Source organism: Suillus paluster (assembly GCF_016628075.1).
Source record: "Suillus paluster strain FC165 chromosome Unknown EDB91scaffold_224, whole genome shotgun sequence".
NCBI lineage: Eukaryota > Fungi > Basidiomycota > Agaricomycetes > Boletales > Suillaceae > Suillus > Suillus paluster.
Genome location: NW_024537784.1, coordinates 26,900 through 41,262, shown reverse-complemented (window position 1 = coordinate 41,262; position 14,363 = coordinate 26,900). Strand labels below are relative to the sequence as shown.

The window sequence follows — 14,363 nt, the reverse complement described above, 5'->3', positions numbered from 1 at the left end:
ACATCCTCCAAAACCGATGGTTTTTCCTTACCAATGCCAACAAATGTCAGACCATCTGACCCAATGGCATCAGCAACATCATTCACTTGGATTTGATTGGGATTCATTTTGATGCACATTGAGCTACAGGATTCTGTTTTGTGGTGGTAGTATTGAGGGCAGTCAAGTGAACCAAGGTATTGCCTTCATCCGCAGCAGTGTGTGATGGCTCTGTTATCACACCAGACTTGGCAACAGGTCTTGCTTTCGGTTTGGCCTTGGGTTTGACAGTGCTTGTGGGTGCAATGGTGGGGGTGGACCCCATGGCGGGATTGTGTTTGGCTTTGGCAGCTGGGGGCTTCAACTTAAATTTGCGCTTAGCCTTAGCAAGACCAGCACCAGCATGAGCATCAGCAAGATCCTGTGTGCGCTCATTTGGAGAAGGAGGATTTGCTGCTGGAAGAATGGACAACTGACAAGTGAACTGAGGAAGGGCCTCATCCTGCTCAGTCATGGTGGTGCTGCGCTCAGCAGAGATCAGAGAGCTCAAGAAGGAGGACAGGCTTTGCATCTCCCACCCCTGTGAATCAGAATTGGCGAGATTCCACATGGATGTGTCATACCGCATGTCATAGCATCCCCCAATAGTGCTGCCGGTGTCAGTGAATGAGGGCGCTGATGAGCCGAATGTGGGGGGAAATGAGTTCTGCGTGGTGTTATCGCTACAAAAATAACCCATTGCCATAAGATCAGCATGGGAAAAAGACGACTCGAGCGCCTCAATTGTACCAGGCACACTGGGTTGCAGCACGCTAATTGGATTGGGAGGTATGGTGGCAATGTTGTGCCATGCATGTTTGATCGATGCATCAGGCTGGGCCTGTTTGAACGATGCATCAGGTTGGGCCTGTGTCTGCAAAGTGTTAGATTACATAGGGAGAATAATGAAAAGTCCTTACCTCGGAGTAGAATGCAGATTGGTTAAGTTCACCAAGTGGTGATGCATCACTGATGCTCGCTTCGGTGTTACCAAAGCCTGTCATTGATGCATCACTGATTCCAGTTGTCATATACCAGATCCGACCGCTCCGATACTGATATCCGCTCCGCTTTCCGACCCTCTCCGCTCTGTTCTATCACAAAACCTGCATTCCACCCTACGCTTCTGCTCAACTGCTCAATCAGTCCCCTTCCATAAACCTCTCCATTCCACTGGATCCCTTTCCCCTTTTAGACATATACTTTCCCCTTCGGTACATAGACTCTTACTCCCGGATCACCGGTAATTCCTATTACCGCCCGATCGCTGATCTGATGCGTACATATTGATATCTGCTCTGACTTATGTCTTTGCCTATGTAAAGTACTTACAAACTATATCCTTGGTATATAGCTTTACTACATAGTTATCCTGATCACTGCCTCACATAGAAGTATATAACATATCCTGTACTTAGATATTTTTCCTTAGTCTTAATATCACTTGTCTTCTCGCAGTTACCTCTTGTGGGAATTCTCAGTAGGACCTTGCCTCCTCTGGACACAAGTCTCAACTTGTTGTCACCTCCGACCCTCCAACCCTCCGCTCCAACTTAGAGCCGTGCTCTAAGTCTTTCCCTTGTTACCCTGCCCCTATCAATATCCTCCTATCACCCCTTTTCCTTTATCTACATTATCCTTCCGTCATCTCCGCTCCTATCAAATATCCCCCTGGTTTCTACCCACCCTCCGCATCGTTCCCTGCCTTCTCTGCTCCGCTCCTAGTCGGTCCACCGCTAGCAGCTCTTACTTCCCGACCCTCAAAGCAGACCTAAGCGGTCCACTCGTCCTATTGTCGGACAACGTCGGATCCGCTCCAAATTTGGGGCATGTACTTGGCTAAGGGTGCAGCGCAAGAGCTGAAGCCAAGCCCCGACCCCTCTGCCTCTTGAGCCGGCACGGTACCTAACACCGGTTGAGGAACTTGCAAAGCCTGTTATTGATTTGTCCTTTGTTGTTCTCTTCACCCATCCTCTGCACTTTCTTCTGCATTCTCGGGTTCTTTGCTGTTGTTCCATCCTTCGAGCTCCTTAGTCTCATTGTCGTCTCCGACATCTGGCAGCAGTGGGTTGCACTTGTTTGGAGCTGATTGTTAAGTCTTAGGGTGAGCCTATAGTGACTCGGACAACAAAGATTAGCTTACGGAATATCAATTCAGCATATTGCTGGTATGCGGCAAGGAAGGTGTTGTCCTTGTCAGGGCATAATTGAGAAAAATTACTCCCAGCAGGGGTTTCCGATGGATGGCACCTTAGTAAGGTGAGCTCAATAGTCATATTTATGGTTTGGTGCACTTACGATAAAGTAACAATGTCCCAATTCTGCCTCGGGTCTGGTCCAGCGCATGTGAAGGAGACTATAAATTGAGTCTTTTTCTTGATGAGGCATGCAAAGTGCTGGCATATGATTGGTAAATCATCGATACCTCTATAGGTCGTGTGAGTAACATCAAAATCATAATCATTAACTGGTGCTTACTTCATAATGGCATCAGTGTCGGTCTCGTCATTGTCATTGGCTTCTTCATCTAGCACATCCTTCTTTACCTTTTTCTGCTTGTTGTACTTCTCTCTGACCTCCTTCTTGACCTCATCTGACTCATCTTCCAGGAGCTCTTTGCAAAACTTTCGGCCCAACGCCATGCGGTGACCAGCTGTAGCTACATTGCCTGCCTCTTGCTCAGCTGCAACTAGCAGTTTGATCCTTTCATCATAGACCATGTCCATGTAGATTTCTTCGACAGATTTTGCACGCGACTTTGGTAGCAGTGTGGTTTCAAAGACGGAGATTTCCTTCTTTAAGCCACAATTTTTCTTGGACACATTTGTCTGCCAATGAAACCAGGTCTGCAATTGCTACCAGGGTTTTGCTTTAGCGGTCAAAAATAGTCAAAAAGTTCGACAACTTACAACTTTACATGCCTTTTTGGCAGCATGTTCTGCAGCTCGTTGCTCTTTTGTTAGTGTTGTTTCAATGGGGAGATCAGGGAAGAGGGTGGCTTGCTCAGACCATCTTTTAAACCAGTAAAGATGAGCCTTAGGCCAGAAGTGCGTGTAGTCCTTGTCCTCAGCATGCAGTACAGTATACTCCGGCAACTGTTGTTGGAGCCATTCATACTGTTCCTTAGTAGTCCACTGAGCTGCTGGCATCTGCCATAGGATTTTCAGTCATATACTGTGTTAATAGTGTCGCCATCATACCTTTGTTTTCCTGCACACAATGATAGACGAGTGTGCCCCTTTACCAACATCTATGCCTGTCCTTATATCATTCCACTGGCTTCAGATCAGGGCTCGTTCCGAATCAATATTGGTGAATGAAAAAGGAGGCTAATTTAGCTAGAAATGACTTACTACAAGATCCGATTGCAGGACGATCAAAACAAAAATGGTGGTACCGGCACTGGTCTGTCTCTGGTGGATCGGGTAATGAGGATACCAAACTGATTTGAGTGAGGTTAGTTTAGCTAGTAATGACTTACTACCAGATCTGATCGCAAGACAATCCAAATGGAAATGGTGACACCGACACCAGTTTGTGTTTCTAGCGCCAGTCCGTGTCTCTGGTGGATCTAATCACTCATTACAATAAGGAGCGTGACACCGATCTTGTTTGATCAAAGTGAGCTTGGATGGATGATGTGCACAGAATAGTGGCTTTACCTTTGCGTGACCGCAATATGTTGACCAGGGCATACACTGAATGGAAATGTATACCGACTGGTTCAAAGTAAAGTGCAATAAGGAGTGCAACACCAATCTGGTTTGATCAAAGTGAGCTCAGACGAATCATGGGAATGGAAGAGTGGCTTTACCTTTTGTTAACTGGGGCATATGCTGAAAGGAAATGTCATTCAAAGAAGGAATGCTGAAAGATGGTGTTTACTGCCAACCAATGCCATAGGAAAAGAGTGTTGAATCATCCCACAGGCGATCTTGCTTGTGGGTGAGCTTATAGTACACTTACATAGAGTGTCACGAAACAAATAAGCACAGAATATTGCATTGGGCAAGGACAGACTCACCTGGATATTGAACATCAGAATTCAGCATGTGCGTGAACCACTACTTTGCAATAAGTACATTTGTCATATTGGCCAGCTACTAGAGACTCACCTGGACCACATTGGAAGTTGGCAGATGCTGGTACCAGTCCAATGCAGTGTGCAAAAACATGAGTGAGGCAGTAGTTATTGAATGATCAGTACTATAGTTCCAACATGTGCACGGTTGAGTGATTGGAATGAGCCTAAAGCAGCAGTGCAATTATAGCTAAGGTCTAAGACTCAGCTTGTGATTTACTCCAATCTAGCTATTATTTAGATCATTATGCAAGTTAGAACCCCCGCAGACATACTCTGAGTATCTGACTAGTACTATACAATTGATTTTTAGTGAGACACAACTACTGATCATTGGATATCAAGCATCAAGTCGTAAATCTCCCAAAGTTAATGATGTGGCTAGCGGTGTTCTTGCTTTGGATTACAACTTTGTAAGTTATTCCATGCATCACATTTGATGCCGACTGGAACGTCCTTGCTTTCAGCCCAAACGACCAAGACTGGAACACTGTGACGGGCACCCAAGACACCTGGTCCAGCAGTCAGTTTCTTGTCGTTGCAAGATCTAGAGGCCTAACATGAGCCTGTTTATGCAGGCACTACAACCACAGACATCACAGTGTCCAACCGACCGTAGTATTTTTCTTCACCCATGCATTGCACTTACACTTATCTCTCACAGGCCATTTGATATGGCTAAGACTACATCCTACCTCTTACAGGCAAGCACAGTTGTAGCTTTTGACGTATGCCAACACTGTCTATGCAATAAACACTGAGCCAACATGATCTATGCGACCAACGCCGACACTACATGCTACCTCTCGCAGACTAATGAGCCAGAACAACAGTGAAATCCTCAATTTCACCTGCAAGAATGTCAGCTCTGCAACTCCCAGAAATCAAAATATGTAACTGGTTTAGTTGGTACGTTTAAAATCCAGCCGCCATTTTGGCCTCTAATATGAACATCGGTACTGTATCCACCAATAGATCAAGCTGTAAAATCAATATGCAAAATACTAGTATGGAATCCTCAGGACGTCCCTTTCGATTTTTTGACATCATCTTGTCCGGCTGTGGCTCCCCTCCACCGACTCCATTCTTGCATCTCTTCCCAACATTTCACTCCACAGGCATAATACTCAACTCCTCTCTCCCATATCTCCAACAACATAACCATCTCCCACACCCACCCCATGCATCAATCTGTGCGATCAATGCTGACTCCAGCGTGGACATTTTCATCATTCACTGTGCATACTGTAATCTTATCACTAAAGGAGACTCGTGATATCAATGTCTCGCAGTAATCATAATGATGTATTGGTGATGCATCTGGTGACTCATGCTGTCTGCAATCTCTGCACTGGAAATCAAATTTCAATACTGGTACCCCGTCGGTTTGAAACCCTTGATGAGTACATCATATCACCGTTTTAAGTCTAATCAAGTTTACTAGACACTGCTACCATATATATGACATCAATGTTAATACCTCATTATCCAGGGTGAGTGGTCCACTATATCATCAATGGCGGTTCATAAGGCCAACTCAAAAATCATTGCACATACCAGTCTCCTCTAGAACTTCGCGTTAACCACCACTAATATGACACCAATGTCAACGCTCATGACCCAGGGTGAGTAGTTTGCTTTGTTAATGGATGTGCTTCTCAGGCTAATCCAAAAACTACAGCGCCTTTCAGTTTCCCCACTCCCAGGATACCTCTCAATGCACAATCCACTGATCCTCTTTGGCTCAGCATTACTATGACACCCTACATGGCCGAACCAGAGGAGTTTGTGACTGTGTACGAGGGCAGTATAGAGTTTGAGGAGGCTGCAAATGCTATGGTGGATGAGTGCTTTTTATATCTGTATCAAGGAATATTCTATAATATGCCTGCCCAGCGTGATCTAAAACCCCCTTTTTATTGTGTTACTCAGGGCCGCTACATTGGAGTGTTTCCGGCATATCTCTGGTGAGTTTTCATGGTTTCATTGACATTTTTTATACTTAACACCTGCCATAGGCATGATGTAAAAATTGAGCTGTGGACACCAGGCAATTATGTTGCTACCTTCTTTGCAGTTCAGTCACTTGTTCTGGGAGAACAGAAGGTTCATCGTGCCATCATACATAGGCTTGCAGCAAGCAGGTGACACACTAGTAGGTTCAACACCATACTTCATTTGGTAGCATTTGCTGACATCTCGTCAGCTTTAGAGTTATGTGGGCATTGCCCAGTCTGTGGTTGGGACTAGTTATGGGAGGATGTTGTACTACGAGAATGCCAAGTACTAGTTGTTTTGAGAATAACGCATTAACATGTTTGAGTTCATGGTACCCTGTTATTCACTCGGACCTTACTTGGTTCATTTGAGTCACTTCGAACCCCAGACACTACTCAGCTTAATATTGTAGTCATCACTGAGTGTGCACATGATCTCTCATCCTTCAGCTTTCATCTGTTCCTTCATTGATACTTCGCACTGTGTTCATTACCATTCTCATGGCTGACATGCACTTCCTTTTGCTGACATGGCATTTGATCGAATGTATATATACAATCTAAGTACCACTCCTCGAAGCTAGGCTAATCATTCAAGAAACTTCTACAGTACTGAACTCACAAGTGCAGTGATACAGTTGTGTACAGTATGCTGTGGCCACATACATGGCTCCGATGCTCCTCTGATGAACGGTACTGGCGATGCACAATAGGTATAAGTGGAATCCCGATCGTGAGTGCCGATGGGCCGTGATGCGCGAACATCGATGCTCTGATCTAAGAGCCTAAGTCAGTGGTCGCAAACACTCCTCCAAAACCAAACAATACCTCGTCCATGCGCACGCCTGCCCTGCACAGAAAATCATTGTTGACACAACAAGAGCCTTCGACTCATCAGCGACACAACACAACCTGCAACCAATTCTGTGTGAACAAGGTCGCACCAAAAAAAACAATGGATACCAGGAAGGGAGCATGTACCTGTTTGAAATGAACGAGAGCATACTCCACCAATCAGCCTTGGGGCAATACAGCCAAACCAGGCATCATGGGGAGGGTGTTTGAGAAATGAACGAGAGCGTACTCCACCAATTGGCCTTGGGGCAATACAGCCAAACCAGGTGTCATGGGAGGGTGTTTGAAAAGAATGTGGAGGAAGGGAGATGTGATACGGCCTTGGGGCAATATGTATGTCAACATCTACAAATACACAAGTACAGGTGCTCGAGGTCCGGGCTTCCATACTTCTCCCAGGTTTCAACAATGAATGTCTACAGACCCTCCTTGTGCCAGGGCATCTTCAATTCAGACTATTGTATGCACTCAGGCAACATCCACAGCACTGAAGAACTTGCAGAAATGGAAGAAGAAACCCAAGCTCAATTTTTACCGCTCAGTCACCTCAGTGCCTTCCCGCCAGCATACCCAATATGAGGTTCATAAAGATGGGTCCATCAGCTATAAGCTGAAGCGTCTTCAACCTCCCAAGAATGCTAAATCAACTGTCAATAATCTTACTCTAACTCGTACTGCACCGACTCTGCATGATGTGCCGTTTTCAATTCCTGAGCCATTTGATGATCTCCCACTCAAAGTATCATTAGACTTTTTAGGCCAACAAAAAAGAAATCGAGCAGCGGGTGTATGTATACTACAATATTCTGAGTCCTCTGGCTTTTTCCTTACCATAGTTATTTAGGATTATCCTTTGTTGATGCGGTTGAAGCATCAAGAATTATTCCTTCGCGAAATAATCCATCTCAAAGGAAGATGTAGTCAAGCCAGTGCTCAGTCTTGCTTGGAATGTGATCATCCCAGCCTGGAGTACCGGTGTGAGGACTGCCTAGGGTCAGAGCTCTATTGCTCAACTTGCATCTTGTTGGCCCATGTGAGCCACCCACTTCATTGATTGTAGGTACGGTTTCATATTTGATTGGGAGAGTAGGACATAAAACTAATATATCATATCAACACAGAGGTGGAACGGTCAATATTTCGAGCGAATCTCACTGAAAACCCTGGGCCTTCACATCCAGCTTGGCCACACCACTGGCCAGGAATGTCTCAATCCTTGTTGTGCATTTAACAATGATTTTGTCATTATCGACACCCACGGTATACACGAAGTGGCCCTTGACTTCTGTGATTGTGCAACAGCCGAAAGCCACATGCAGCTGCTTCAAATATCTTGGTTTCCTTCGACAACATCAGATCCAAAAACCGCTGCAACATTCCGCGTTCTCGAGCAGTATCACCTACTCTCATTTGAGTCAAAAGTATCTACATATGATTTTTATCACACGCTCAGGCGGATGTCTGATAACACTGGCCTACTTCCCGTCAAGGTAAATTCATATTTTCAAGTACCCTTGAAGTTACTCCAGCTTCCCTACAGGATCGATATGAGTCGTTTTTGTGAATGATATGCGAGTGGCGCCATTTGAAGATACTTAAGCGTTCGGGGCGAGGTCATGACCCTAGTGGTATAGATGGGACAGCTGAGGGCGAATGTGCCGTATTGTGCCCAGCATGCCCACACCCAGGGAAGAACCTTCCAGCTGATTGGAAAGATGCCCCTCGACAGTGAGTTTAGAGCGAGCTTCAGTCCGGAGTAGAATTATTGCTAATATAGGTATTGTTAGGTGGTTATATGGATTATTCCTCGCCATTGATGCGAATTTCTGCTTAAAATGCAAGGCTGTCTCCAATGACAATGTTGACCCAAGCCTGAGTCGTGGCTGGGGTTATTTCATGGAGGAAGAGGCTTATAAAGGCTTCTTGCATAGCAGTGCGGACAGCATCCAAGAGGTTAGTTGGTTTTATTTATGCTTTTTGTATATTCACTATTTTTTGCAGAAATCAACATGTTCAAGTCACACCGCTGTCAACATGGCCGATACAAAATCTAACCACGGACTCGCCATTACCGGTTTAGGTACCGTCGACTGTGCTCACCACAATATGAAAAGGCCCAATGCAGTGGGGGATCTCCAAAAGGGTGAAAGGTAAATTGTCATTTGCATTCCACAGTTGGCAATCTAATGTGGGCATGTAGATATATTAACATGGATTATTTGTTCTTTTCAACACTTCGTCATACCATACTCGACACTCTCAACATATCCTATGATATCGCGTGCCAGTGGCACAAAAAATTATGGCACTGTATGAGTGCCTTTCCATTGTCAATGCACCTCTCACATACCGTCAAGACTGTCTCATTTTTTGTGCCGAAGTTCCACTTACCTGCTCATATTGAGCAGTGCCAAACCTCCTTCTCATTCAATTTCAAGAGCAGGGTAGGAAGGACCAATGGAGAAGCACCAGAACATGGCTGGGCCAACATTAACCCTGTCGCTTCAAGCACAAAAGAAATGGGTCCCGGTGCACAGCAAGAAACCCTTGATGACTACTTTGGAGACTCAAATTGGAAAAAGGTTGTTGGACTTGGTGTGTTTATTTTTGTCAAAATAATACATTAATTTACATTTTATCAGGTAGTACTATGCTTCGAAAAATGAAGGATGCGTTGCCAGAGCAAGAGAACCATTGTGAAGCATTCGAGGACCTTAATGACGGCTTGCGAGGCGAATATGGTGCCACCCTTGAACAGTGGAGAGAACAGGTGGAGGCTTGGGAGCATGACGCTGCGCAGCCCAATCCCTTCGAACAAAAGGCAGAAAGTAAGTATGAGATCATGATGGTAATACTTATGTGCTCATCTTGATCCTCTGTATATCACAGGTATCACTATGGCTTCTGTACGACTGGAGCTGGCTAGGGAGGACCAGGTTGACCTTCAAACAGGGACTTACCTTGCCCTACACAAGGACTGCACTCCTAGTGTATTGATCAGTACTGGCTTAGAACTCGAGGAGCAGCAGTGAGTGTCCCAACCATTGCTTATCAGACCTCATTCCTACTTTGATAGATGGCGAATGAAAGCAGACAGAGCTGGCCTTGGAGTTCATGCAACGGACAATCAAGAAGGAAAGATGCTTCAGCGAAGCAACACTCTCCAATGGAGGATCGATGCCTGGGCGAAGATGCAGGAACTATACATGCTGTTTCTCACTGCACTACGTGCGAGTGAGAGCTCAGTATCTAACAATGTGGCCGCTGCACCAGAATCAATCAAGCTCTGCCTGCCATCCCATATCAGCAGGACCGTGCCTTGTGACACCCGTCTCCAAGCCATCGAATGGAAGTTGCGGTATGGGCAAGCTCACAATGCACTCTGCTCTCTACATTTGAACTTACGCGCTCAGACTGCAATCCTCAAGTATAAAGACCGGCACCTTTGTGGACAAGGAGCAAACACACAGGCACAGAATACATTGAAAGCCATTGAAGCAAGGATCGAGGCCGCTGCCAGCACTTACGAGCATGCACATAAATCCCTCATTGTTCTTGCACCACGAGTGAATCAGACCCAGTCTGGGTGGCACTCATCACTGCGGCCGCTAGACTGAGCTGACATCCGCTTGATGACAGACATAATATGGGGAGAATTGGAGGGAACAAGAAAGCTGTCATGGATCTGGAGTATGTGGGGAGCGGCTCTGAACAAGATGGACAAGGACAATACCTTGGAAGGTAGGCAGCTCTTCATTTTTGCTTCCTAGTCAGGCTCATGGTCAATCAGATATGCAAATAGAATGGTGCAAAGCCAGGGCACAGGCGATGCGCTGGGCAGAAGATGTGGAGTTGTTGAAGGAGGAGATGCGAAGGGTTCTGCAATTTTTGAATGGGATGCCCAGCGCTGGGATGAGCAGAGCCTGGGAAACGCACTACAAGACACAGACACAGACAAGCGCAAGGGACAGACGGTGTATGCCAAACGTCAAGCTGTTTTACGTCGAATTCTTGTGGAGTCCTTCAAGACCAGCTGGGCTGACACCCTGGCTCTGGTGAACACATTCAAAGACATGGACTTAGATAGTACATAAACCTTTGTTATAGTTTCGGTCACCCAATACATGTTAGCAAGAGTAAAATTGGTATCATTTGCAGGCAGGAAACAGTGGGAGGGCGGAAAACAGCAGGAGGGTGGGAAACAGCAGGAGGGCGGGAAACAGCAGGAGGGCGGGAAACAGCAGTAGGGGCACATGAACAAGCGAGGGCAGGTTGATGCATCACAGTAGCAAGGTGATGCATTGGTGCAAGGGTTGGGATGATGCATCGCAGTGCATCAATCTGGAGGACTGCACTGATGCATCATTGGAAGGTGGTACAATTGCACCAATGATGCATCAGTGGAGTGTTGCAGTTGCACTGTTTAATGCATCAGTATGACATGAACCTGTGTTCAGCTTGCCGCCTGGTGCAAGTGTGAGTACTCAGTAGCAGCTAGTGCCAGTAGTGGTGCATAAAGATAAATGTTTGTCCAAACCTACTTCTCTTTCAAACCTACTTCGGAACACAACATAACTTAATTAAATAAGTACCACAACGAAACTTGGAACAAAAACATATTGTCTCGCCTGCAGAATTCCCAGTGTAAAGAAGTCATCTCCCATGTTACACACTGCTGCTAGTGGACACATGCACGCGCTCCTGGAAAGCAATTGAGGTCATGGTGGTTGCTGCATCGGAGTCAGCCACGCGCCGCGCATTGTATTCTCGAACGCCAAGGATCAGGTGTGGTCCCAGCACAAACATCTCTGTGACCGAGAAAATTCAAGCAACACCAGCGAGAATCTGATTTTGCAAGGAATATGGGTCCTATGAAAATGATGAACTGCAGTTGCATGCAGAGGTCAATGATAGATCAACATACCACTGTGATTTTTGGAAGCATCAAAACCAGATTGAAGCTCGAAGCAGCAGCAAAGCTAAGTTAACACGTGTGAAGCTTCAGCGAAAAAGGACAACCACATTCACATTACGAGCTCACCTCGCAAAGTAGACCACTTGGGTTCTCATTAACACCGTGAAACAATCCCCAATAATCCCTCCTGCAGATGATTGTCTCAGTTCACGGAAATGTTTTACAGCAATACAGACTGCAAGCTACAGTACAAGGACCTCCCATACAATGGTGAGTATCCAAATTATGGTCACCAGAAGTTGGCCACTTTTCCTGTAGTCAATAGCACACTCATAGGTGGTGAAGAGAATGTACACCTCTGGTATTTGTCAATGGTCTTCAGTCTTTCATCCATGATTGAGCTTACCCCCTGAGGCATACCTATTTGTTATCTCGTTCATTGCTCCATTGGTGATAGTGACAGCTAGCAAGACGATAATGAGAAGTATCAACACTGTCCGGGATCGCTGATACATGGCATACAACCAAGCCATCATGATGACTTGCATGATATATCAGTAAACCAATATCACTGAGATTGCAGCTGGGTAGCTCATCACCTAGCATTGCAGGCGCGACGACATTTGTCCACTCTGTTGTGACAAATATGCTGAAGCCTGACAAATCGAGTTAGTGATCAGCCTCGGAGTATCACACACTCCTAACAGACTCACAACTGTGGTAGTCATTATATTGAATCAATGGGCGGGTCAAGAAGCTCACTCACCCCTACATGGGAGTACAGTTGATTAGTCGGGAATGGCAGGAACCAGGGCAGAATACTCACTGCATCTGTCATCGGGATGGTCGGAACTTGAGCTGCATGCCGTCGGTCAGAAGAAATAAGCATAGCATATGTGAGGAAACATACCCAGCATGCTGGTGCTGATTGTGAGAGACAACTGATTACCACAACACTGATTGCCTATCCTTGCAGACATACACAGCAAATAATATTCCAAGATAGCGCACCTAGAAAATTGAGTCAGCACAACTTGTCAACCACACTTATAAAACAAGCTCCTCACACTAAGATACATAATAGTCATCAGAGACCAGTGTTGCCTCTACCATGAATTAATTGTATTTTCTTGTTGTTCTTCTGGTGTGGGACTCTGCTTACCCAGATTAGTTCGACCTATAAAATCATTCATTCTTAGTGAGATGACTGTTTCAGGGACATCAATGTACCTCTTGTCCGAATGTTAGCACTGGTAATACCATAAGGATATCAGTGGTTTTTGAAGACTATTTTGCTCACCACAATCATACATCACCCCAGTGGAGGCGGCAACTGCGAAACCGCAGCCAAGATTAGATCAAGGTATCACCCTCATCATCCAACTGTCTCTCCACAAACCTGTAAAATAGCTGGAAATGAGACCCGAATTCATGACTGGCCACCAACTGGGATCATTTGAGATCACTGTCATACTGTTATAGGATGGGTGTGTGGGAGTAGTAAACTTTGTGGATGTATGATGATGGTGTTCGTGCTAGATGTACCACCATCCAGAGCTTTTATGGCCAAAATGAGCATCGCATATAGGGTGATATCCATCTCCAAACAATGTTACATTCTACCAGAAAAATCTGATTTGAACGAGATCAATGATGAATGAACTCACCTGTGCCATCCAGGCTGCTAACCCACGCTTGCGCAGCTGCCGTTCCCCTATCATTAGAATGTACTATGTCGTTAATTCACACACCCTCTCGAAAGATTCTTGCTGCATTTGCATCAGTTGAATTGTAGTTCATTAATTTGACACAGGCCTAATGGTGGGATCGGTTGATGATATGTCCTAGTACACCCGCCAAGAAGTCATCTCCGCCACATCCACAATATTGCCAATTTGCTGCTGAGTTTCATCAACTGACTTCGCTATGGACAGCTCCTGCATTCTTGGATTCGCTCCTCAGGGAACGTGGACCATGCAGAAATGGTTCTCTATGAGATGCGTGTGTGAGCTGATAATGATATCATCTATGTATTTGATATAGATTCCATTGACAGACAAATTGTTACCAGCCTGCAATTGGTTGAGTGCTTCGCTGTATGCCAAGCGATTAAGCATGATGATCAGGGCAGGATCTGGTAGGAGCATGGTTGCCAGCATGTGCAGCGAAGAGATCAGCCTCCGAAAACCAAAGTCCTTTGTCTAGAGAAATGGCATCAGCATGGCTAAGTCGCATAATCAAATCAACACAGGTCTTACAACCAGAAGGCCTCCAAACTCTTGCAGGCTCACAATCGCCATCCCAGCCTCCAATGACATGAACAATATCAGACGGTATCTGCAACCTTGAACCCAAAAAGGCTCTTGGCAACTTGTTTAGTCCTCAAGTCGATTAGATGGACAGATCTTCAAAAGATATATCAAGTCAAGAAGATCACGAGGTCCACTTTAACTCGCAAACCATCATCAAATACCAAAAACAGAACGATGGGCAAGGA

At 45.5% G+C, this 14,363-nt stretch overlaps 4 protein-coding genes across 4 annotated transcripts; 1 reads left to right on the top strand and 3 right to left on the bottom strand.

Moving 5' to 3' along the window:
• Positions 1–103: 103 nt before the first annotated feature.
• Positions 104–1,022, bottom strand: EDB91DRAFT_1256866 (uncharacterized protein; the record flags this gene model as incomplete). Its single annotated transcript, XM_041324239.1, has 2 exons — positions 104–892; positions 939–1,022. The coding sequence occupies 2 exons, from the start codon at positions 1,020–1,022 to the stop codon at positions 104–106; spliced, it is 873 nt and encodes a 290-aa protein (XP_041169048.1).
• A 959-nt stretch (positions 1,023–1,981) lies between these two features.
• EDB91DRAFT_1256865 (uncharacterized protein) lies at positions 1,982–3,167 on the bottom strand (the record flags this gene model as incomplete). Its single annotated transcript, XM_041324238.1, has 5 exons — positions 1,982–2,103; positions 2,162–2,268; positions 2,317–2,445; positions 2,497–2,873; positions 2,928–3,167. The coding sequence occupies 5 exons, from the start codon at positions 3,165–3,167 to the stop codon at positions 1,982–1,984; spliced, it is 975 nt and encodes a 324-aa protein (XP_041169047.1).
• A 4,643-nt stretch (positions 3,168–7,810) lies between these two features.
• EDB91DRAFT_1240387 (uncharacterized protein) lies at positions 7,811–11,045 on the top strand (the record flags this gene model as incomplete). Its single annotated transcript, XM_041322014.1, has 12 exons — positions 7,811–7,984; positions 8,073–8,441; positions 8,528–8,679; positions 8,739–8,904; positions 8,953–9,101; positions 9,152–9,560; positions 9,620–9,779; positions 9,841–9,979; positions 10,028–10,517; positions 10,614–10,692; positions 10,742–10,827; positions 10,857–11,045. 12 exons carry the CDS (start codon positions 7,811–7,813, stop codon positions 11,043–11,045), a joined length of 2,562 nt encoding a protein of 853 aa, XP_041169046.1.
• A 730-nt stretch (positions 11,046–11,775) lies between these two features.
• Positions 11,776–14,184, bottom strand: EDB91DRAFT_1088726 (uncharacterized protein; the record flags this gene model as incomplete). Its single annotated transcript, XM_041316504.1, has 20 exons — positions 11,776–11,820; positions 11,876–11,930; positions 11,993–12,053; positions 12,273–12,407; positions 12,466–12,522; positions 12,580–12,581; positions 12,633–12,634; positions 12,693–12,724; positions 12,777–12,790; positions 12,849–12,877; positions 13,029–13,043; positions 13,097–13,116; positions 13,167–13,199; positions 13,266–13,339; positions 13,412–13,485; positions 13,534–13,596; positions 13,618–13,635; positions 13,787–13,856; positions 13,925–14,067; positions 14,125–14,184. The coding sequence occupies 20 exons, from the start codon at positions 14,182–14,184 to the stop codon at positions 11,776–11,778; spliced, it is 1,002 nt and encodes a 333-aa protein (XP_041169045.1).
• Between the last annotated feature and the right edge of the window lie 179 nt (positions 14,185–14,363).